General features: G+C 46.6%; 1 protein-coding gene across 2 annotated transcripts in view; it reads right to left on the reverse strand.

The window, feature by feature from the left end:
* Positions 1–24315, reverse strand: part of LOC119972178 (arf-GAP with GTPase, ANK repeat and PH domain-containing protein 3-like) — a 965193-nt gene that overhangs the window by 104719 nt on the left and 836159 nt on the right. For both annotated transcript variants that reach the window (XM_038808502.1, XM_038808500.1), the window contains exon 12: positions 9271–9425. In XM_038808502.1, the coding sequence (XP_038664430.1) occupies positions 9271–9425 (155 nt within the window). The remainder of the gene's footprint in view (positions 1–9270; positions 9426–24315) is intronic.

Genomic DNA, 24315 nt, shown 5'->3' on the forward strand with positions numbered 1-24315 from the left:
TTATTTCTCCTTTTTTTTTGTTTTTTGCCATTACTTTTTTGATCCATGGATGATTTATGGACACATTGAGGATGACAAGGAGGGAGTGTAGCTATCTGGGATGGCCACTTCCAGAATACAAAATGGACGCTCGCAAAGAATGTAGGGAACTGTGGACAATGTTAGGCAAACAAGCAGCACAGAGCCTGCATGCATATTGGGGAGACAACTCCCAGACGGAACTGAAACTATAGGTCGATTAGCATATTGATGGCCCATCTCCGGGAACAAAGGAAAGACACTCAGCAATGGATACTGCTCCAGACATCCCGGCGCCAGTTCCCCAAACCGAAAGCACAAACAAATCCAGGCCAACGGCCACCTAAGACATGTTCAGCCATCAGGGCACCCACCCCTTTATTGGTCATGATCGATAACAGTGATTGAGAAGCGGCCCAATTAATTGGGACCAAGTTTAAGGCCCGCCTAAAAGCGCGCAAAGCCGCTCCGGGTATAAGAAGGAACCCCCACGAGAGATTCGCTCTCTTGGACTCGGCTCTCAAAGCGGAGAGACCCGTCCACCAGCTGCACCAGAAGCAGTAAGTCCAAGGTCAACGCTCAGCATCAGACGGACGCCCTTAGCTGTTCTCCTGTTACACCTTCGCATCCAACAGCCTCAGATCCGAACGGCCATTGTTCCTCTGAATGAGTGGGCACCCGAAGTTAAGCATCGGCATTAGCGTTAGAAATAGTTTAGTTTGTAGTACTTTGTGCATGAGTAGATATTACTATGTGTGTAAATAAATAGTATTGGCTTTGAACTAACTAACTGGTATACTATGTGTCTTGAAGGCAGCCAGTACTCTTAATTCAAACAGAAGGATCTAGAAGGCTGTGCTGTTTTTCACTGGCTGAATTAATTTGGCTGGTGGCTGATGGAATTGGCCCAAAGGAATGTGCTGTGCCCGGTAACAGGTGTTGATTGGATCTGATCCCACTGGAATGTTTCAGAGCTTCAAGGCTTGAGTTTTGGTTTCAGTTTGACTCCTGGCAGCCCTGAGGAAGGACGGCTGTCCTCTCCCAACTCCGTCTTCTCCAGAAGGGCTGTGTTTCTGAACTGTCGGGGAGCCTGGATGAATCTATGTACAGGAGAAGCATTTCAGGCTGTACAAGTAGGGGAGAACCAACCAACCCTTCCTGCAGGAAAGGCTGACGTGAACCGACCAGAAAAGGCAGAGGCCTGGAAATAAATCACAAACTGAAAGCAGAGTTTGATGTGAAGCAAAGGGACCTGTCCAGGAAAAGCTGAGAGTACAGTAGTCCCCCGTTATACCGCGCTCCGCAATACCGCGGTTCGCGATATACCGCGGGGGGGCTTATGGACCCCAACTGTCAGTTGTGTCAATTTCAGCGGCCGGCTCACTTTGATCCGGAGAGAGAAGCTGCTCTCTCACTGAAACAATCAGCCGGCCGCTGAAGTTGACACTGCCGGCTGCTCTCTCCCTCCAATCAGAAACATTAAAACTTAAAAGTTGGATTGGAGGGAGAGAGCAGCGGGCAGTGTCAATTTCAGCAGCCGACTGATTGTTTCAGTGAGAGAGCAGCTTCCCTCTCCGGATCAAAGTGAGCCGGCCGCTGAAATTGACACTGTTTTAATTAGATCCACGATGGGGGTTTTAAATTTATTTAAAAATCTATGCAAGCGCTTCCCATTGTGAGTCTACGGGGGTCTGACCTCTCCCCCCGCCCCCCGTAGACTCTCAATGGGAAGCGCTAGCATAGATTTTTAAATAAATTTAAAACCCCCATCGTGGATATCCGCGGCTCGGATGCAACGTGGGTGGCTGTCTTGGACCCCAACACCCGCGTTATAAAGGGGGACTACTGTAATACATTTCTTAACTATAGAGAAGATCGTTACAGGCTGCAAACCTAACGACCTTGATCCATTTGCCATGAGGAAAGCCTGCTAAAGAACCACCATTTGAAGAAAAGGTTCTTATCTTTTGACCTTTATCCTTATTATTTTTATCCCATTCCCAACATCTATGTTTTCCTGTCTTGTACATGCGGGTAGAGGACGTGACAGTTAAAGGGGGTAGTAGATTAGCTTGTTATTATCTCGTTCTGGATACTGCATATATCATCATTATTCTTGTTATAAACAAATAGTAATTGTGTTCCAACTTACAAACCTGCTGACTGTAATCATTTGGCAGCCAAAAGCTAAAGAGTTCAGGTAGTTTTGTAAGAATTATTGGTTAATTCACTTGAGTTATGACTTTGGGATGAACGGGGTTAGAATTGCCCACGCACTTGCCCAGGTTGGCATAACAATGTGACAGGCAGACATTGTGGCAACAGAGGGTGCCAGTAAGATGTCGTAAAAGTGAGATCATCAATTCTTTTCAAACCATGCTTATGTTCAAAAGAAGTGACAAATGTGGTTTGTTATGATATCTGGGAGTAGACAACTAGATATTGTGTTTAAAACGTAAGCAACCAGGTCATGGGATTTCAGTGGGAGGGTGAGTAAACAGCAATCTGTGCTCACTAACCGGGTAATCTCCAATACTGGACACTGAGTAAACAGCAATCTGTGCTCACTAACTGGGTAATCTCCATTACTGGACACTGAGTAAACAGCAATCTGTGCTCACTAACCGGGTAATCTCCATTACTGAGGACTGAGTAAACAGCAATCTGTGCTCACTAACCGGGTAATCTCCATTACTGGACACTGAGTAAACAGCAATCTGTGCTCACTAACCGGGTAATCTCCATTACTGGAGACTGAGTACACAGCAATCTGTGCTCACTAACCGGGTAATCTCCATTACTGGACACTGAGTAAACAGCAATCTGTGCTCACTAACCGGGTAATCTCCATTACAGGAGACTGAGTAAACAGCAATCTGTGCTCACTAACCGGGTAATCTCCATTACTGGACACTGAGTAAACAGCAATCTGTGCTCACTAACCGGGTAATCTCCATTACTGGACACTGAGTAAACAGCAATCTGTGCTCACTAACCGGGTAATCTCCATTACTGGGGACTGAGTAAACAGCAATCTGTGCTCACTAACCGGGTAATCTCCATTACTGGAGACTGAGTAAACAGCAATCTGTGCTCACTAACCGGGTAATCTCCATTACTGGAGACTGAGTAAACAGCAATCTGTGCTCACTAACCGGGTAATCTCCATTACTGGGGACTGAGTAAACAGCAATCTGTGCTCACTAACCGGGTAATCTCCATTACTGGACACTGAGTAAACAGCAATCAGTGCTCACTAACCGGGTAATCTCCATTACTGAAGACCGAGTAAACAGCAATCTGTGCTCACTAACCGGGTAATCTCCATTACCGGACACTGAGTAAACAGCAATCTGTGCTCACTAACCGGGTAATCTCCATTACTGGACACTGAGTAAACAGCAATCTGTGCTCACTAACCGGGTAATCTCCATTACTGGACACTGAGTAAACAGCAATCTGTGCTCAATAACCGGGTAATCTCCATTACTGGACACTGAGTAAACAGCAATCTGTGCTCACTAACCGGGTAATCTCCATTACTGGGGACCGAGTAAACAGCAATCTGTGCTCACTAACCGGGTAATCTCCATTACTGGGGACTGAGTAAACAGCAATCTGTGCTCACTAACCGGCTAATCTCCATTACTGGGGACCGAGTAAACAGCAATCTGTGCTCACTAACCGGGTAATCTCCATTACTGGACACTGAGTAAACAGCAATCTGTGCTCACTAACCGGGTAATCTCCATTACTGGACACTGAGTAAACAGCAATCTGTGCTCACTAACCGGGTAATCTCCATTACTGGAGACTGAGTACACAGCAATCTGTGCTCACTAACCGGGTAATCTCCATTACTGGACACTGAGTAAACAGCAATCTGTGCTCACTAACCGGGTAATCTCCATTACTGGAGACTGAGTAAACAGCAATCTGTGCTCACTAACCGGGTAATCTCCATTACTGGACACTGAGTAAACAGCAATCTGTGCTCACTAACCGGGTAATCTCCATTACTGGACACTGAGTAAACAGCAATCTGTGCTCACTAACCGGGTAATCTCCATTACTGGGGACTGAGTAAACAGCAATCTGTGCTCACTAACCGGGTAATCTCCATTACTGGAGACTGAGTAAACAGCAATCTGTGCTCACTAACCGGGTAATCTCCATTACTGGAGACTGAGTAAACAGCAATCTGTGCTCACTAACCGGGTAATCTCCATTACTGGGGACTGAGTAAACAGCAATCTGTGCTCACTAACCGGGTAATCTCCATTACTGGGGACTGAGTAAACAGCAATCTGTGCTCACTAACCGGGTAATCTCCATTACTGGACACTGAGTAAACAGCAATCTGTGCTCACTAACCGGGTAATCTCCATTACTGAAGACCGAGTAAACAGCAATCTGTGCTCACTAACCGGGTAATCCCCATTACCGGACACTGAGTAAACAGCAATCTGTGCTCACTAACCGGGTAATCTCCATTACTGGACACTGAGTAAACAGCAATCTGTGCTCACTAACCGGGTAATCTCCATCACTGGACACTGAGTAAACAGCAATCTGTGCTCAATAACCGGGTAATCTCCATTACTGGACACTGAGTAAACAGCAATCTGTGCTCACTAACCGGGTAATCTCCATTACTGGGGACCGAGTAAACAGCAATCTGTGCTCACTAACCGGGTAATCTCCATTACTGGGGACTGAGTAAACAGCAATCTGTGCTCACTAACCGGCTAATCTCCATTACTGGGGACCGAGTAAACAGCAATCTGTGCTCACTAACCGGGTAATCTCCATTACTGGACACTGAGTAAACAGCAATCTGTGCTCACTAACCGGGTAATCTCCATTACTGGACACCGAGTAAACAGCAATCTGTGCTCACTAACCGGGTAATCTCCATTACTGGGGACTGAGTAAACAGTAATCTGTGCTCACTAACCGGGTAATCTCCATTACTGGACACTGAGTAAACAGCAATCTGTGCTCACTAACCGGGTAATCTCCATTACTGGGGACTGAGTAAACAGCAATCTGTGCTCACTAACCGGGTAATCTCCATTACTGGACACTGAGTAAACAGCAATCTGTGCTCACTAACCGGGTAATCTCCATTACTGGGGACTGAGTAAACAGCAATCTGTGCTCACTAACCGGGTAATCTCCATTACTGGGGACTGAGTAAACAGCAATCTGTGCTCACTAACCGGGTAATCTCCATTACTGGAGACTGAGTAAACAGCAATCTGTGCTCACTAACCGGGTAATCTCCATTACTGGAGACTGAGTAAACAGCAATCTGTGCTCACTAACCGGGTAATCTCCATTACTGGACACTGAGTAAATAGCAATCTGTGCTCACTAACCGGGTAATCTCCATTACTGGAGACCGAGTAAACAGCAATCTGTGCTCACTAACCGGGTAATCTCCATTACTGGACACTGAGTAAATAGCAAACTGTGCTCACTAACCGGGTAATCTCCATTACTGGAGACTGAGTAAACAGCAATCTGTGCTCACTAACCGGGTAATCTCCATTACTGGACACTGAGTAAACAGCAATCTGTGCTCACTAACCGGGTAATCTCCATTACTGGAGACTGAGTAAACAGCAATCTGTGCTCACTAACCGGGTAATCTCCATTACTGGAGACTGAGTAAACAGCAATCTGTGCTCACTAACCGGGTAATCTCCATTACTGGACACTGAGTAAACAGCAATCTGTGCTCACTAACCGGGTAATCTCCATTACTGGAGACTGAGTAAACAGCAATCTGTGCTCACTAACCGGGTAATCTCCATTACTGGAGACTGAGTAAACAGCAATCTGTGCTCACTAACCGGGTAATCTCCATTACTGGAGACTGAGTAAACAGCAATCTGTGCTCACTAACCGGGTAATCTCCATTACTGGACACTGAGTAAACAGCAATCTGTGCTCACTAACCGGGTAATCTCCATTACTGGGGACTGAGTAAACAGCAATCTGTGCTCACTAACCGGGTAATCTCCATTACTGGGGACTGAGTAAACAGCAATCTGTGCTCACTAACCGGGTAATCTCCATTACTGGAGACTGAGTAAACAGCAATCTGTGCTCACTAACCGGGTAATCTCCATTACTGGACACTGAGTAAACAGCAATCTGTGCTCACTAACCGGGTAATCTCCATTACTGGAGACTGAGTAAACAGCAATCTGTGCTCACTAACCGGGTAATCTCCATTACTGGACACTGAGTAAACAGCAATCTGTGCTCACTAACCGGGTAATCTCCATTACTGGAGATCGAGTAAACAGCAATCTGTGCTCACTAACCGGGTAATCTCCATTACTGGAGACCGAGTAAACAGCAATCTGTGCTCACTAACCGGGTAATCTCCATTACTGGACACTGAGTAAACAGCAATCTGTGCTCACTAACCGGGTAATCTCCATTACTGGAGACTGAGTAAACAGCAATCTGTGCTCACTAACCGGGTAATCTCCATTACTGGAGACTGAGTAAACAGCAATCTGTGCTCACTAACCGGGTAATCTCCATTACTGGGGACTGAGTAAACAGCAATCTGTGCTCACTAACCGGGTAATCTCCATTACTGGACACTGAGTAAACAGCAATCTGTGCTCACTAACCGGGTAATCTCCATTACTGGACACTGAGTAAACAGCAATCTGTGCTCACTAACCGGGTAATCTCCATTACTGGAGACTGAGTAAACAGCAATCTGTGCTCACTAACCGGGTAATCTCCATTACTGGAGACTGAGTAAACAGCAATCTGTGCTCACTAACCGGGTAATCTCCATTACTGGACACTGAGTAAACAGCAATCTGTGCTCACTAACCGGGTAATCTCCATTACTGGACACTGAGTAAACAGCAATCTGTGCTCACTAACCGGGTAATCTCCATTACTGGAGACTGAGTAAACAGCAATCTGTGCTCACTAACCGGGTAATCTCCATTACTGGACACTGAGTAAACAGCAATCTGTGCTCACTAACCGGGTAATCTCCATTACTGGAGACTGAGTAAACAGCAATCTGTGCTCACTAACCGGGTAATCTCCATTACTGGGGACTGAGTAAACAGCAATCTGTGCTCACTAACCGGGTAATCTCCATTACTGGACACTGAGTAAACAGCAATCTGTGCTCACTAACCGGGTAATCTCCATTACTGGAGACTGAGTAAACAGCAATCTGTGCTCACTAACCGGGTAATCTCCATTACTGGACACTGAGTAAACAGCAATCTGTGCTCACTAACCGGGTAATCTCCATTACTGGAGACTGAGTAAACAGCAATCTGTGCTCACTAACCGGGTAATCTCCATTACTGGAGACTGAGTAAACAGCAATCTGTGCTCACTAACCGGGTAATCTCCATTACTGGAGACTGAGTAAACAGCAATCTGTGCTCACTAACCGGGTAATCTCCATTACTGGACACTGAGTAAACAGCAATCTGTGCTCACTAACCGGGTAATCTCCATTACTGGACACTGAGTAAACAGCAATCTGTGCTCACTAACCGGGTAATCTCCATTACTGGGGACTGAGTAAACAGCAATCTGTGCTCACTAACCGGGTAATCTCCATTACTGGAGACAGAGTAAACAGCAATCTGTGCTCACTAACCGGGTAATCTCCATTACTGGAGACTGAGTAAACAGCAATCTGTGCTCACTAACCGGGTAATCTCCATTACTGGACACTGAGTAAACAGCAATCTGTGCTCACTAACCGGGTAATCTCCATTACTGGAGACTGAGTAAACAGCAATCTGTGCTCACTAACCGGGTAATCTCCATTACTGGACACTGAGTAAACAGCAATCTGTGCTCACTAACCGGGTAATCTCCATTACTGGAGACCGAGTAAACAGCAATCTGTGCTCACTAACCGGGTAATCTCCATTACTGGAGACCGAGTAAACAGCAATCTGTGTTCACTAACCGGGTAATCTCCATTACTGGACACTGAGTAAACAGCAATCTGTGCTCACTAACCGGGTAATCTCCATTACTGGAGACTGAGTAAACAGCAATCTGTGCTCACTAACCGGGTAATCTCCATTACTGGAGACCGAGTAAACAGCAATCTGTGCTCACTAACCGGGTAATCTCCATTACTGGGGACTGAGTAAACAGCAATCTGTGCTCACTAACCGGGTAATCTCCATTACTGGACACTGAGTAAACAGCAATCTGTGCTCACTAACCGGTTAATCTCCATTACTGGACACTGAGTAAACAGCAATCTGTGCTCACTAACCGGGTAATCTCCATTACTGGACACTGAGTAAACAGCAATCTGTGCTCACTAACCGGTAATCTCCATTACTGGACACTGAGTAAACAGCAATCTGTGCTCACTAACCGGGTAATCTCCATTACTGGAGACTGAGTAAACAGCAATCTGTGCTCACTAACCGGGTAATCTCCATTACTGGACACTGAGTAAACAGCAATCTGTGCTCACTAACCGGGTAATCTCCATTACTGGACACTGAGTAAACAGCAATCTGTGCTCACTAACCGGGTAATCTCCATTACTGGAGACTGAGTAAACAGCAATCTGTGCTCACTAACCGGGTAATCTCCATTACTGGGGACTGAGTAAACAGCAATCTGTGCTCACTAACCGGGTAATCTCCATTACTGGACACTGAGTAAACAGCAATCTGTGCTCACTAACCGGGTAATCTCCGTACCTGCAGTGGATGTGGTGTGTATTCAGTGACGTGCACAATCCAATGCCAAGAAATTCTAATTGTACTAGTTGTAAGGAAAATATTCAGAATGAATAGAATATAGAGAAGAGGGTGAGATAAGGGTCATTTATTTGGCAGCTAAACTGACTCGAGGCCTCCCTGTCACTCACTCCAATGCTTTAGGAATGGGGAGTAGTCAGAGCTGGAATTTGTCAAGTGCAGTATGAGGTGTCCAGCCTTCAGAGAGGAAGCAGCCAGCGAACATGGCTGTGCACTCACTCACATCGACTCACACAGCTTCCAACTGCCAGGGATGGAAATAGGACCGGATTCTCCGGACGGAAACCGGACATTCCCGCCCGAGGTCACTGGAACTTTATATGGTCCGTGCCCTGCCCGTGGCGATCGTGGGCGGGTGGGGATGGAGAATCCAGCCCATAATGTCTCACACTCTGTCAAATCGGGTGTGAGGGAGACTATGACCAGTGAGCTTGCACACTCTTGTGTGCGGCCTTACCTTATTCTTACTACTTTCACATGACTGTAAACTGGCAAAGATCTGACTCTCAATGGCGAGCACCCATGATTCCCTCTCATCGAAGTTCGAGGCCTCAAAATGCCAAGTCTGTCCAGTGAGTGACACGATGACAAACTCATAAGATTCTTCACCATCTGTAAGAAAGGATGAGAGTGGGAGAGTCAGAGTCAGATTCTGCTTCAACACAACAGCAGAGGTCAGGGACTCCATTACACCCAATAACACTCCCCCAACCCAACAACACACCCACTCCCCCCCCAACCCAACAACACACCCCTCCCCCCAACCCAACAACACACCCCTCCCCCCAACCCAACAACACACCCACTCCCCCAACCCAACCACACCCACTCCCCCACCCAACCACACCCACTCCCCCAACCCAACCACACCCACTCCCCCCCAACCCAACACACCCACTCCCCCCAACCCAACCACACCCACTCCCCCCAACCCAACACACCCACTCCCCACCCAACCACACCCACTCCCCCAACCCAACCACACCCACTCCCCCCCAACCCAACACACCCACTCCCCCCAACCCAACCACACCCACTCCCCCCAACCCAACCACACCCACTCCCCCCCAACCCAACCACACCCACTCCCCCCCCAACCCACCACACCCACCCCCCCCCCAACCCAACCACACCCACTCCCCCCCAACCCACCACACCCACTCCCCCAACCCACCCACACCCACTCCCCCCCAACCCAACACACCCACTCCCCCCAACCCAACCACACCCACTCCCCCCCAACCCAACCACACCCACCCCCCCCCAACCCACAACACACCCCTCCCCCCAACCCAACAACACCCCCTCCCCCCAACCCAACCACACCCACTCCCCCAACCCAACCACACCCACTCCCCCCCAACCCAACACACCCACTCCCCACAACCCAACCACACCCACTCCCCCCAACCCAACACACCCACTCCCCCCAACCCAACCACACCCACTCCCCCCAACCCAACCACACCCACTCCCCCCAACCCAACCACACCACTCCCCCCAACCCAACCACACCCACTCCCCCCAACCCAACCACACCCACTCCCCCCAACCCAACCACACCCACTCCCCCCAACCCAACCACACCCACTCCCCCCCAACCCAACCACACCCACTCCCCCCCAACCCAACAACACACCCACTCCCCCCAACCCAACAACACACCCACTCCCCCCCCAACCCAACACACCCACTCCCCCCCAACTCAACAACACACCCACTGCCCCTACCCAACCACACCTACTCCCCCCCAACCCAACAACACACCCACTCCCCCCCCAACCCAACACACCCACTCCCCCCCAACTCAACAACACACCCACTGCCCCAACCCAACAACACACCCACTCCATTTTTATGGCAATCGATAATAGTTTCATGGTTTAATAGACTTTTATTTCCAGATTTTTAATGGATTCAAATTCAGCATCAGCCACATGGGATCGAAGCTGGGTCCCCAGAGCCTTTCCCTGGGCCTTTGGATTACTGGACCAGCGACAATACCACTACACCACCACCTCTCCTAATTACTTGCTGTACCTGTATATCAGCCTTTTGAGATTCATGCACTGCTGCCTCACAGTGCCAGGGACCCGGGATAGATTCCAGCCTTGGCGACTGTCCCTGTGGAGATTGCAATTTCTCCCCGTGTAGCTCTGTTTTCTTCCCACAGTCCAAAGATGTTCAGGTTAGGTGGAATGGTCATGCTAAACTGCCCCTTAGTGTCAAAATCCAGGGTTATAGGGACAGGGCGAGGGAGTGGGCATAGGTAAGATGTTCTTGCAGAGGGTCAATTCAGACTTGATGGGCTGAATGGCCTCCTTCTGTACTGTAGGATTTCTATGGTTCTAAGATACCCAAATTCAATCCGTCTATAAGATCCCTCTGCATATCAGTGTTCTGCAGTATCTCAGCATTTTGATGGGAAGAATAGAAAATAAGCTTATTATCTAAATGAACAATTTCACAATTATCACAATCACAATCATCTGTACAGCTGAAATGTAACTCCTTTATTCAGTTATCACAATTTCCCGTACCAGCCTCCCCGGACAGGCGCCGGAGTGTGGTGACTAGGGGCTTTTCACAGTAACTTCACTGAAGACTACTCGTGACAATGAGCGATTTTCATTTTCATTTCAATTGCCCACATTTTCCTCTATTTCCCAGATTTTTGCCCATTCGCCCAATGTCCCTTTGCAACCTCCTTACATCCTCTTCACAATTTACTCTCTTACCTATCTCAGTGTTGTCAGCAAATCGAGCAACCATACCTTCACTCCCTTTATCCAAGGCATTTATATAAATTGTAAAATATTGACCCCCCCCCCCCCCACCAGCACAGACCCCTGCCGCACACCACTCGTCACACACTGCAATCCAGAAAAAGACCCATTTTTGCCAATTCTGTTTCTTGTTGGACAGTCAATCATAAATCCACACCAATATGTTACCCCATTCACCATGAGCTTTTATTTTATGCTATAAGCTTTTATGTGGCATCTTTTAATAATAATCTTTATTGTCACAATAGGCTTACATTAACACTGCAATGAAGTTACTATGAAAAGCCCCTAGTCGCCACATTCTGGCGCCTGTTCGGGTACACTGAGGGAGAATTCAGAATGTCCAATTCACCTAACAGCACGTCTTTCGGGACTTGTGGGAGGAAACCGCCTTCTGAAAATCTAAGTACAGTACATCCATCAGTTCCCCTTTATCCATCGCACACGTGACTCATTCAAAAAACTCCAATAAATTGGTTAAACATGGTTTCACTTGCACTAAACCATGTTGATTGCCTTGAATTTAACCTGCTATCATAGAACTCCACAGTGCAGAAAGAGGCCATTTGGCCCATCACGGCTGCACTGGCCCTTGGTAAGAGCACGCTACTTAAACCCACACCTCCGCCCTATCTCCGAAATCCAGTAACCCTACCTCACCTTTTGGATACTTTATCATGGTCAATCCACCTAACCTACACATCTTTGGATTGTGGGAGGAAACCGGAGCATCCGGAGGAAACTCACCCAGACACAGGGAGAAAGTGTAAACTCCACACAAACAGTCACCCCAGGCGAGAATTGAACCCGGGTTCCTGGTGCTGTGAGGCAGCAGTGCTAACCACTGTGCCGCCCATAACATCTTTAGTCATGGCTTCGAACATTTTCCCTACGACAGATATTAGACTAACTGGCCCAGTTTCCTGCTCTCTGTCTCCCTCTCTTTCTGAATAAAGGAGTTACATTTCAGCTGTAGAGATGATTGTGATGTTTAAAACGCTGAGGAGGTTGAACAGACTAGTCAGGGAGAATCTGTTCCTGCTCATATATAAAATCAAGAACATGAGAGCAGAGATTTAAAGTGATTTACAAAAGGAAATGTGATTGAGAACAAACGTTTTCACTTCAGTGATTTGAATCTGGAATGCACAGCCTGGAAGTGTAGTGGAGTCAGGATCAATCGAGGTGTTCGAGAGGGCCTTAGATGATTATGTGAATAGAAACAATGTGTAGGAGGTCAGGGAAATGGCAGAAGTATAGCACTAAGTCATGATGCTCGTTTGGAGAGATGGTGCAGACAGGATGGGCTGGCCTCCTTCTGCTCTGTAACAATTCTGTAATTCTGTCATTTTCTATCTTCCAATCTTATGGAACCTTTCCCAAATCTAGGGAATTTGGAAAACTAAACCCAATGCATCAACTATCTCATTAGCCACTGCTTTCAAGCCCTTATGGTGAAGCCCATCCAGCCCAGCGGATTTGTCTTTCTGCAGACCCAATCATTTGCTCAATGCCACTTCCCCGGTGATTGTAACTTTCCTGAGATCCTCCCTGTCTTCCATTGTCTGATTCACAGCTATTTCTGGGATGTTTCTTGTGGCTTCTATAGTGAATACCAATGCAAAATACCTGCTTAATTCATCCCCCTTGGCCCTACTTTCCATTGTGAATTCTCCAGGCGCACTTTCAATAAGACCACCAAGTACTGAGGCCAGTCCTGAAAACCAGGGGCAGTTACTGGATAACTTCCAGTAACCCTCCCTCAGCCTCCCCCACAACTCCAGGCAGCTGGGAGCTGGCCCTGCACTTTCTAAATCCCCTCCACTGGGTCCCTATGAGACCCAGCGCCTGACCCATTCCCACCAGGGGTCACGTTTCACGGCCAGCATGCCTGAACTGGCCACGTGGTGCAATATCATGTTAACAATGCCACTTATAGGGCAGGACGGCAGTGCAGTGGTTAGCACTGGGACTGCGGCACTGACGACCTGGGTTCGATCCCAGCCCTGGGTCACTGTCTGTGCGGAGTTTGCACATTCTCCCCGTGTTTGCGTGGGTTTCGCCCCCACAACCCAAAGATGTGCAGAGTAGGTGGATTGGCCACGCTAACTTGCTCCTTAATTGGAAAAAATTAATTGGGTAATCTAACAATGCGATCTTAGCCGGGAGCGAGGTTTATATCTGCGTCCGGCCCTGCTGACTTTGCGAAAGCTACGAGTGTAAAATTTAGGCTATGGTCTAGTGCAGAATGAATGGATCAATTTCAGCTATGGAGATCACTGAATTAAAGAAACACTTTCTCACTGCATCACTCACTCTGTCCCCACCCCTGCCGATCTGTCCCAAAAAATAATTGTTCACCAATAGAAGGAACTGAATCCTTGAGTCTGATTAGTGACGGCAGCCAGTGAATAGCGAATGATAACAATATACATCTCCACACATACTTAATCTCAAAGCAAACGGATTAGTAATTACCTAATTAGGGTTATGCAAATACAATGTTCATTAGCATAATGCCTCATTCCCTGAGCTGTGTAAGCTGCCGGCCAATTGTCTGCGCTCAAGAAAAACAGCTAAAAGAATTATCGCTAGCAGCACAGCGCTCGGCAACTCAAACTGATAACTTCATCCACCCCGAGCTCAGTGCTGCAAAAGTGCCAGGACCCGGGGCATTCCCAGCGATCTGGAGATGGGCTTTCCAGGGCAGTGGGGATCCTGTGGATCCGGTCAGAGTGCAGTCTACTGGGATTGGAAGAATCCCAGGGAGGATCTAGGCAGAAAGTAAAGAATGTTAAAGATCAAAGGAGACAGAGCTGCTCATGATTGGGAGAGCCATTCCCTTTTGTTTATTCAGTGTGTAGATAGTGTACATATTGTGAATACATTGTCAAATCCCCTGACGGTGGTCACTTTAAGATGGAGATTGTGGCTGATGGATAGATCTCCCTCCTGTTTGTTTGGGATGATGGAACTTGATTGGCTCGACACTGAGATTCTGTCCACTGGTCGGGAAATCTAAAACACGATAAGAAACCAATAGAGTCATAGAGTTTACAGCACAGAAAGAGGCCATTCGGCCCATTGTGTGCGTGGCGTCCATCAAGCATTATTTAAGATTACGATTAGCAGAAATTCATTCACTCGCAGCTTTGCAAATCTTTGGAATTCTCGGAGGGTTGTGGATGATCCATCATTGAATATATTTAAAGTTGGGATAGACAGAGGTTTTTGGTGTCAGGAGTGAAGGGATGTGTGGAGTGAGCAGGCAAGTGGAGTTGGAGCTCAAGATCAGCCATTATGGTATTGCACAGCTGAGCTGGCTCGACTGGCTCTCTCCTCTGCTCCAAGATCTTGTGATCTTCACCTACTGAGGTGCAGGTAAGCAATGATACTTCAGCTGCTGAGCTGCATAACTTTACCCTCTGGCTTCCAGTCACAGCCTGTTGTACAATTACTGGTTTCTCCCAGGGAACGTCAGCACTCTGATCAGTCAGCTGTTTGTCATTGATTCTGCTGGAACCCCTGCAATCGTTTTATAGCCTTGGTGTAAAGGGTATCCAAGGGATTGATTAAGAAGGAGAAAATAAGAGTACAAGAGTAAGCTTGCAGGGAACAAGGGTGGCATAGTGGCGCATTGCCTCACAGCACCGAGGACCCGGGTTCGATCCCCGCCCTGGGTCACTGTCCGTGTGGAGTTTGCACATTCTCCCCGTGTCTGCGTGGGACTCACCCCCACAACCCAAAGATGTGCAGGGTAGGTGAATTGGCCACGTTAAATTGCCTCTTAATTGGAAAAAAAGAATTGGATACTCTAAATTTTTTTTAAAAAGCTTGCAGGGAACATACAAACTGACTGTAAAGTTTCTATAGGTATGCAAGGAGAAAAAGACTGGTGAAGACAAATGTAGGTCCCTTACAGACAGAAACAGGGGAATGTATAACTGGGACAAAGAAATGGCTGAGCAACTAAACACCGACTTTGGTTCTGTCTTCACAAATAACGACACAAATCAGAAATCAGAACGCCAGAAATGTTGGATCATCTCCGTCTTAAATGAATTTTTGAATTGCGTCATCTTGTACTAGTCTGTCCCATACACGGAAAAATCCTCCAACCATCCACTCTGTCAAATCCCCTCAGAATCTTTATGCTTCAATAAGATCACTTCTCAATCTTCTAAACTGCAATGATACAGACCCAGCCTGTCCAACTTTCCTGATAAGACAACGTCCCTCCTCCCCCAAGTATCAGTCTCTTGAAGAGCTGTTGGGATTTGCAAGCTGATGCCATCAATAACTTAAAAGGAAATTGGACAGGAACTTGATGATCAGGAATTTACAGGGATACAGACAACACTCAGAAACAGGGTTAAGCAGGATTGCTCTTTCAAAGAGTAAGCAGACAGGATAGGCCTCCTCTATCCTGTAAATTTCAATGCTATATTGACTAAATATTTTGTGCATATTGGGAACATATTGGCCTAGATTTACTGCAGAAACGTATGGTTGTGACTGGCTAGTGTTTAAGAGTTGATGCAAGCTTCAGGAAGTGATACTGTTGGGGAGGTGGTGGCATAGTGATATTGTCGCTGGACTAGTAATCCAAAACCCAGAATAATGACCTGGGTTCTAATCTCACCATGGCAGGTGGTGAGATTAAAACTCAATAAAATATCTGGAATTAAAAAGTCAAATGTCGATTGGGTTTTTCACAGTAACTTCATTGAAGCCTACTTGTGACAATTATTATTATGATTGTCAAAAAAACCCATCTGGTTCTCTAATGTCCTTCAGGGAAGGAAATCTGCCGTCCTTACCCGGTCTGGCCTACATGTGACTCCAGCCTGCGACACCCACGACCCATGAACAAATTTTGATAAACGATATTTGTCTGAGGACAATCTATTTCAATTGGTCTAATGAAAAGTTAACAATGTGAAAGGTTAATTCTGTTTGTCCCTCCATGATGCTGCCTAACTTCCTGGGTGTCTCCAGCATTTTCTCTTTGTATTTCTGATGAAAAATGAAATGAAAATGGCTTATTGTCACGAGTAGGCTTCAATGAAGTTACGGTGAAAAGCCCCTAGTCGCCACATTCCGGCGCCTGTTCGGGGAGGCTGGTACGGGAATCGAACCGTGCTGCTGGCCTGCCTTGGTCTGCTTTAAAAGCCAGCGATTTAGCCCAGTGAGCTAAATCAGCAATCTGAATATTGCTTCACTGAAGCCACTGCTAGGTGTCAGAAAGTTACCTGGCCATTCTTGTGGCAACGAGTGAAGCCAGCCAGCTCACCCAGCAACAACTAGGATGGTCAATGTGGCAGAACGTCAAAGTCATTTACAGTACCATTATCAAACAACATTTGACACAATGCCAAGGAAGGAATGGGCTGCTGCTCCCAATCCTGTCCAAAAGAGTGTCTTAAGGGAAGAGAATGAAGAAAATAGCTGTGCCATGTCTCTTTAAGGACAGCTGAATTTGGTGCAAGAATCTAAATGGTTGTAATGTTTTGTTCGAGCAGGCAGTGGAAACATTTATTTCCCTAAACCAGTCACTATTGCAGAGTCCAATAATCAGTGTGCTCATTAGAATACCTGATAATAATGAGAAAAAAAGGGACATCAGCAGCTCCATTGTTCCTAATGGACGTGATTAGAAGATGGAAATCTCTCATCTCACGCTAGATAAACCAGTCTGAGAACTCAATCGCTTTTTGGAACTTGCCAATACACAGCAACACAGCGGGAGGCCTTTGTCATTACATTTCTGCTCTTCTTATTAGCATCAGGCTTTGTTTGTGTTGCACAGGGACTGACGTCAGCACAATATGGTTTATTACATTCTCCACCTGCAGCCTGGTGTGCTTTGCAGCACCCACCATCCAGGCTGAGGGAGCAAGTTTCATTGGGCACCAGGTTAAGGAATTGCTAAAAAAGACTTGCATTTGTACAATACTTTTCATGACCTCAGGAAGTCCCGAAACACTTCCCAGCCAATCAAGGACTTTCTCAAGTGTAGTTGCTGTTGTAATGTGGGGAATGCAGCAGCCTATCAGCGCACAGTGCCTTGAGATATTTAACACCCACTAAAACAGAGACAGGAACTTGGAATATCCTTCCAACCAAAGGCTGGCACCGCTGCAAGTGCTGTGTGTTACACTGGAGTGTCAGAGTACGTATCATCTCAATTCCCACTCCAGGAGTGGACATGAAAACACTTAACCTTGAACTCCGTGATAGCAGCACCATCGCTCAGTCTGTTGTATTGAGCTATATTCAGACTAATCCATGTTAGTTCTGGGTATCAAACCCAGTTCATTGGATCACGTGGAGGTCACAACAGGCCTCAGCCTCGTCTCCCAATACTCAGCTAATGAGATCATGGCTGATCTGCCAACATCATATCCCCACCTTTGTCTCAAATCCCTTCGTATCTTTGATGCACAAGAATCGATTATTCTCACGTTTAAAATTTGCAAATCATTTAGCATTCGTCACAAGTTTTAGAAGAGGGTTACGAGCTTCTACCACACTTTGTGTGAAGTGCCTCAGAATTTCACCCAGAAAGGTCCAGCTCTAATTTTCACACACTTGCTAGTCCGAAATTTCCCAATCAGTGGAAATAGTTCCACTCTATCAGTCCTTCCTGATCCCTGCAATACCTTGAAAATATTAAACCATCCCTTAACCTTCCAAACTGCAAGGTGTTTAACTTTAGTTTGTTAATCTATCCCCATAATTTAACCCTTGGAGTTCAGGGAGCAGATCTTTGTGTACATTCAGGAAAATGTAACGTGTGCAATCTTGCAGCTTCTGAACTGCACATGCAGCCCACGAGTGGTACAAGAACACAAGAGTTAGGAGCACGAGTAGGTCATTCAGGCCATCACGGTAGCATAGTGGTTAGCACTGTTGCTTCACAACCTCAGGGACCTGGGTTCGATTCCCGGCTTGGGTGACTGTCTGTGCGGCGTCTCCACATTCTCCCCGTATCTGCATGAGTTTCCTCCAGTTTCCTCCCACAAGTCCCGAAAGATGTGCTGTTAGGTGAATTGGGCATTCTGAATTCTCCCTCTGTGTAGCCGAACAGGCGCCGGAGTGTGGCGACTAGGGGCTTTTCACTGTAACTTCATTGCAGTGTTAATGTAAGCCTACTTGTGACAATAAAGATCATTATTAGTATTATCATTCGAGAAAATCATGGCTGATCTCAGTGTGGTCTCAACTTTGGTTCCCCCCATAACCCAACTTTCTTGATGATCAAAAATCTATCCACCTCAGCTTTGAATATATTCAATGGCCCAGCCTCCTCAGCTCCCTGGGGAAGAGAATTCAAGACAAACAACCGTCTGAGAAACATCTGTCAGCCATCTCCACCTCGGCCCCGTTGATGCTGACAGGGGTGTGTACAGTACTTTGCTTCCTAAAGTCAATGAGCAGCTCTTTAGTTTTGCTGGCATTGAGGGAGAGATTGTTGTTGTTACACTACTCCACTAGGTTCTCTATCTCCCACCTGTACTCTGACTCTCTGTTGTTTGAGATCTGACCCGCTATGGTCGAGTCATCAGCAAACATGTCGATGGAGTTGGAGCCAAATTTTGCCACAGTCGTGTGTGTACAGATATAGTACAGTAGGGACTTCTAAGTACGCAGCCTTGCGGGGCCCTGGTATTGAGGGCCATTGTGGAGGAGGTGTTGTTGTTTATTCTTACTGATTGTGGTCTATGTGTCAGGAAGTCGAGGATCAAGCTGCAGAGGGAGGAGCCAAGTCCTCGGTTTTATTGTATTTTCCATGTCTCTAACCTTCCCTCATAAGATAATCTCTTCAACTCAGGAATCAGTTGAGTCAATCGTCTCTGAACTGCTTCGAATGCTTTCCAAAGTAAGGACTCCAAAACTGCACACAGTATTCCAGATGTGGTCCCTCTAAGTTCCTGTAAAGTTGCAGCAACACCTCCCTACTTGTATATTTTAATCCCCTTGCAATAAACATCAACATTCCATTTGTCTTCCTCTTCACTTGCTGTACCTGAAGACTAACATTTTGTGATCCATGTACCAGAAGGCCCAGACCCCTCTGTTCCTCAGAGTGCTACAGTCTTCATTTAAATCATTTGCCTTTTTCAATTCTTTCTGCCAAAATAGACAAGTTCACATTTTCACAACATAAGACATAGGAGCAGAATTAGGCCACTCGGCCCATCGAGTCTGCTCCGCCATTCAATCCTGGCTGATATTTTCTCATCCCCATTCTCCTGCTTTCTCCCCATAACCCCTGATCCCCTTATTAATCAAGAACCTATATATCTCTCTCTTAAAGACACTCAGTGAATTGGCCCCCACAACCTTCTGCGGCAAAGAGTTCCACAGATTCACCACCCTCTGGCTGAAGAAATTCCTCCTTATTTCTGTTTCGTCTGAGATGGTGTCCTCTGGTTCTAGTTTTTCCTACAAGAGGAAACATCCTCTCCACGTCCACTCTATCCAGGCCTCGCAGTATCCTGTAAGTTTCAATAAGATCCCCTCTCATCCTTTTAAACTCCAACGAGTACAGACCCAGAGTCCTCAAACATTCCTCATACGACAAGCTCTTCATTCTTGTGAACCTCCTCTGGACCCTTTCCAAGGCCAGCACATCCTTCCTTAGATACGGGGCCCAAAACTACTCACAATACTCCAAATGGGGTCTGACCAGAGCCTTATACAGCCTCAGAAGTACATCCCTGGTCTTGTATTCTAGCCCTGTCGACATGAATGCTAACATTGCATTTGCCTTCTTAACTGCCGACTGAACCTGCACATTAACCCCAAGAGAATCGTGAACAAGGACTCCCAAATCCCTTTGTGCTTCTGCTTTCCGAAGCATATCCCCATTTAGAAAATAGTCTATGCCTAAATTCCTCCTTCCAAAGTGCATAACCTCACACTTTTCCACATTGTATTTCATTTTCCACTTCATTGCCCACTCTCCTAGCTTGTCCAAGTCCTTCTGCAGCCCCCTTGCTTCCTCAATACTACCTGTCGCTCTACAGATCTTTGTATCATCTGCAAACTTAGCAACAGTGCCTTCAGCACCTTCTTCCAGATCATTAATGTATATTGTGAAAAGTTGTGGTCCCAGCACAGACCCCTGAGGCACACCACTAGTCACCGGCTGCCATCCTGAAAAAGACCCCTTTATCCCCACTCTCTGCCTTCTGCCAGTCAGCCAATCCTCTATCCATGCCAGGATCTTACCCTTAACACCATGGGCTCTTAACTTATTTAACAGTCTCCTATGCGGCATCTTGTCAAAGGCCTTCTGGAAATCTAAACAAATCACGTCCACTGGTTCTCCTTTGTCTAACTTCCTTGTTACCTCCTCAAAGAACTCTAACAGATTTGTTAGACTTGACTTCCCTTTGACAAAGCCGTGCTGACTCAGTCCTATTTTACCATGCACTTCCAAATACTCCGCAATCTCATCTTTAATAACAGACTCTAAAATCTTACCAATGACCAAAGTCAGGCTAACCGGCCTATAATTTCCCGTCTTCTGCCACCCTCCCTCCTTCAACAGCGGTGTTACATTAGCCACCTTCCAGTCCTCTGGGACCCTTTCTGCCTCTTGTGATTCCTGAAAGATCATCACTAATGCCTCCACAATTTCCTCAGCTATCTCTTTTAGGACCCTGGGGTGTAGTCCATCCGGTCCAGGTGAATTATCCACCTTCAGACCTTTCAGTTTCCCCAGAACCTTCTCCTTAGTAATGGTCAATGCACTCACCTCTGACCCCTGGTTCTCCTGGAGCTCTGGCATCCCACTGGTATCTTCCACCGTGAAGACTGATGCAAAGTAACTATTCAGTTTGTCTACCATTTCTTTGTTTCCTATTATTACTTCTCCAGCCACATTTTCCAGTGGTCCAATGTCTATTTTTGCCTCTCTTACCTTTTATATATTGAAAAATCTCTTCCTATCTTCCTTTATATTACTAGCTACCTTGAACTCCTACTTCATCTTCTCTGCCTTTAAAAGGCTTCCCAATCCTCTGGTTTCCCACTAGTGAGCCTGTTTAGCACAGGGCTAAATCACTGGCTTTGAAGGCAGGCAGCAGCATGGTTCAATACCCGTACCGGCCTCCCCGGACAGGCGCCGGAATGTGGCGACGAGGGGCTTTTCACAGTAACTTCATTTGAAGCCTACTTGTGACAATAAGTGATTTTCATTAATGCTCGCCACTTTGTATGCTTTTCCTTCAGCCTTTATGCTGTCCTTGACTTCGCTCGTCAGCCATGGCTGCTTTGTCCTCCCCTTATCACTTTCCTCCTCCTTGGGATGAATTTCTGTTGTGCCTCCCTAATAATCCCCCAAAACTCCTGCCATTGCTGTTCCACTGCCTTCCCTGCTAGGCTCCTTCTCCAATCAACTCTGGCCAGCTCCTCCCTACTGTCTTTGTAGTTACCCTTATTTAATTGTAATACCGTTACATCTGATTGCAGCTTCTCCCTCTCAAACTGCAGGGTAAATTCTATCATATTGTGGTCACTGCTCCCTAAGGGTTCCTTCACCTTAAGATCCCTAATCAAGTCTGCCTCATTACACATCACCAAATCCAGAATTGCCTGTTCCCTAGTCGGCTCTGTCACAAGCTGCTCGAAAAAAACATCTCTTAGATGTTGCACGAATTCCTTTTCTTGGGATCCATGACCAACCTGATTTTCCCAGTCCACCTGCATATTGAAGTCCCCATGATTATTGTAATATTGCCTTTTTTACATGCCTTTTCCATCTCCTCATTTATTTTCTGCCCCACTTTCTGACGACTGCTGGGGGGCCTGTGGGGCTGGTTTAGCTCACTGGGCTAAACCACTGGCTTTTAAAGCAGACCAAGCAGGCCAGCAGCACGGTTCGATTTCCGTACCAGCCTCCCCGGACAGGCGCTGGAATGTGGCGACTAGGGGCTTTTCACAGTAACTTCATTGAAGCCTACTCGTGACAATAAGCGATTTTCATTTTCATTTCACATAACTCCCATCAGGGTCTTTTTACCTGTGCGATTCCTCAACTCTGCCCACAGAGATTCTATGCCTTCTGATCCTATATCGCTCCTTGCTATCGATTTAACTTCATTCCTTACTAACAATGCAACCCCACCCCCTTTGCCCATCTGCCTGTCCTTTCGAAAGGACATATATCCTTGGATATTTGGATCCCAGCCCTGATCTCCTTGCAGCCACGTCTCTGCGATGGCCACAACATCGTACCGGCCAATTTCACTGTGTGCAACAAGCTCATTGACCTTGTTCTGTATACTGCGCGCATTTAGGTACAACAGCCTCAATCCTGCATTGACCACCTCCCTTTTCACACTCTCCTCAGTCACTGTACCCTGTTTGTGGCCCTTTTTGATTTTTGACTATGGCTTCTCTGCCTCACACTTTCCCCCTTACTGCTTTTTGTTTCTGGCCCCGTTTTACTTCCCTCGGACATCCTGCATCAGTTCCCATCCCCCTGACACGTTAGTTTAAACCCTCCCCAACAGCACTAGCAAACACCTATAGATGTCATGGACATCTATACTCTATCTGCCAGATTTTTACACACCCACATAACCTATCTAAATCCCTTTATAGACTCCTAATGTTCTCTTGCCAACTTACTTTTCTACCTGTCGCTATGTCATCAGAAAATTTGACGACCATACATTCAATCCCTTTATCCAAGTCATTGCTATCGATTGGAATAGTTGAAGTTCCAGCACGGATCCCTGTGACACTCCACTAGTTACAACTTGTCAACTTGATCAAGATCCATTTACTCCTACCCGCTGCTTCCTATTAGCAAACCAATCTCCATCCATGCTAATAAGTTACTTCTACACCATGAGGCTCTTATTATGCAATAGTAGCTTTTGATGTGACACCTGATCAATTGCCTTTTGGAAATCCAAGTATGTCACATGTACAGATTCCCTTTTATCGACCTTGTTTGATACTACATTAAAAAACTTGAATAGATTCGCTAAATATGGCTTTCACAAAACCATGTTGACTCTGTTTTACTGCATCATGATTTTCCAAATGTCCAGTTATTACCTTCTGAACCATGCGTTCTAGCATTTCACCAGAGTTCAGGTTCACAATGCAGTTGGCGAGGAAGGTTGAAGTGCAGGTGAAGTGTGGAAATAGCAGCTCACCTCTCAACATCAATTAAAGGCCCTTTAAACATTACCCCTCATACAACCCCTCCCACCCATGGCCCCCTCAGATCGCCAGTGCCTTCTCTATGCTATCTTGGAAGCCAATACTAGCTAGTGAGGCTTGGAACTCAGAGAGATAGTACAGCTGAATACGTGGCTAAAGAGCTGGTGTAGGAGGGCGGGGGGGGGGGGGGGGGTTTAGATAAATGGATCACTGGGATGTCCTCGGAGGAAGGTGGGACCTGTACAAGGACGGGTTGCACCTGAACTGGAGGGGCACCAATATCCTGGGTGGGCAGGAGGTCTGCTAGTGCTGTCTGGGAGGGTTTAAATTAGTGTGGCATTGCTGATTCGGGAGCAGATCACAGCTGTGTTGAGGGAGGAGACATTGGAGGAATCTTGTCGTGAGGCATTATGGGTGGAGCTGAGGAATAAGAAGGGTGAAATCACAATGTTGGGAGTGTACGACAGACCTCCCAACAGTCCACAGGAGGCAGGGGAGCAGTTGTGTAGTCAGATACTGAAAGGTGTGAT

The sequence above is a fragment of the Scyliorhinus canicula genome, chromosome 10 (assembly GCF_902713615.1).
Source record: "Scyliorhinus canicula chromosome 10, sScyCan1.1, whole genome shotgun sequence".
Classification (NCBI taxonomy): domain Eukaryota; kingdom Metazoa; phylum Chordata; class Chondrichthyes; order Carcharhiniformes; family Scyliorhinidae; genus Scyliorhinus; species Scyliorhinus canicula.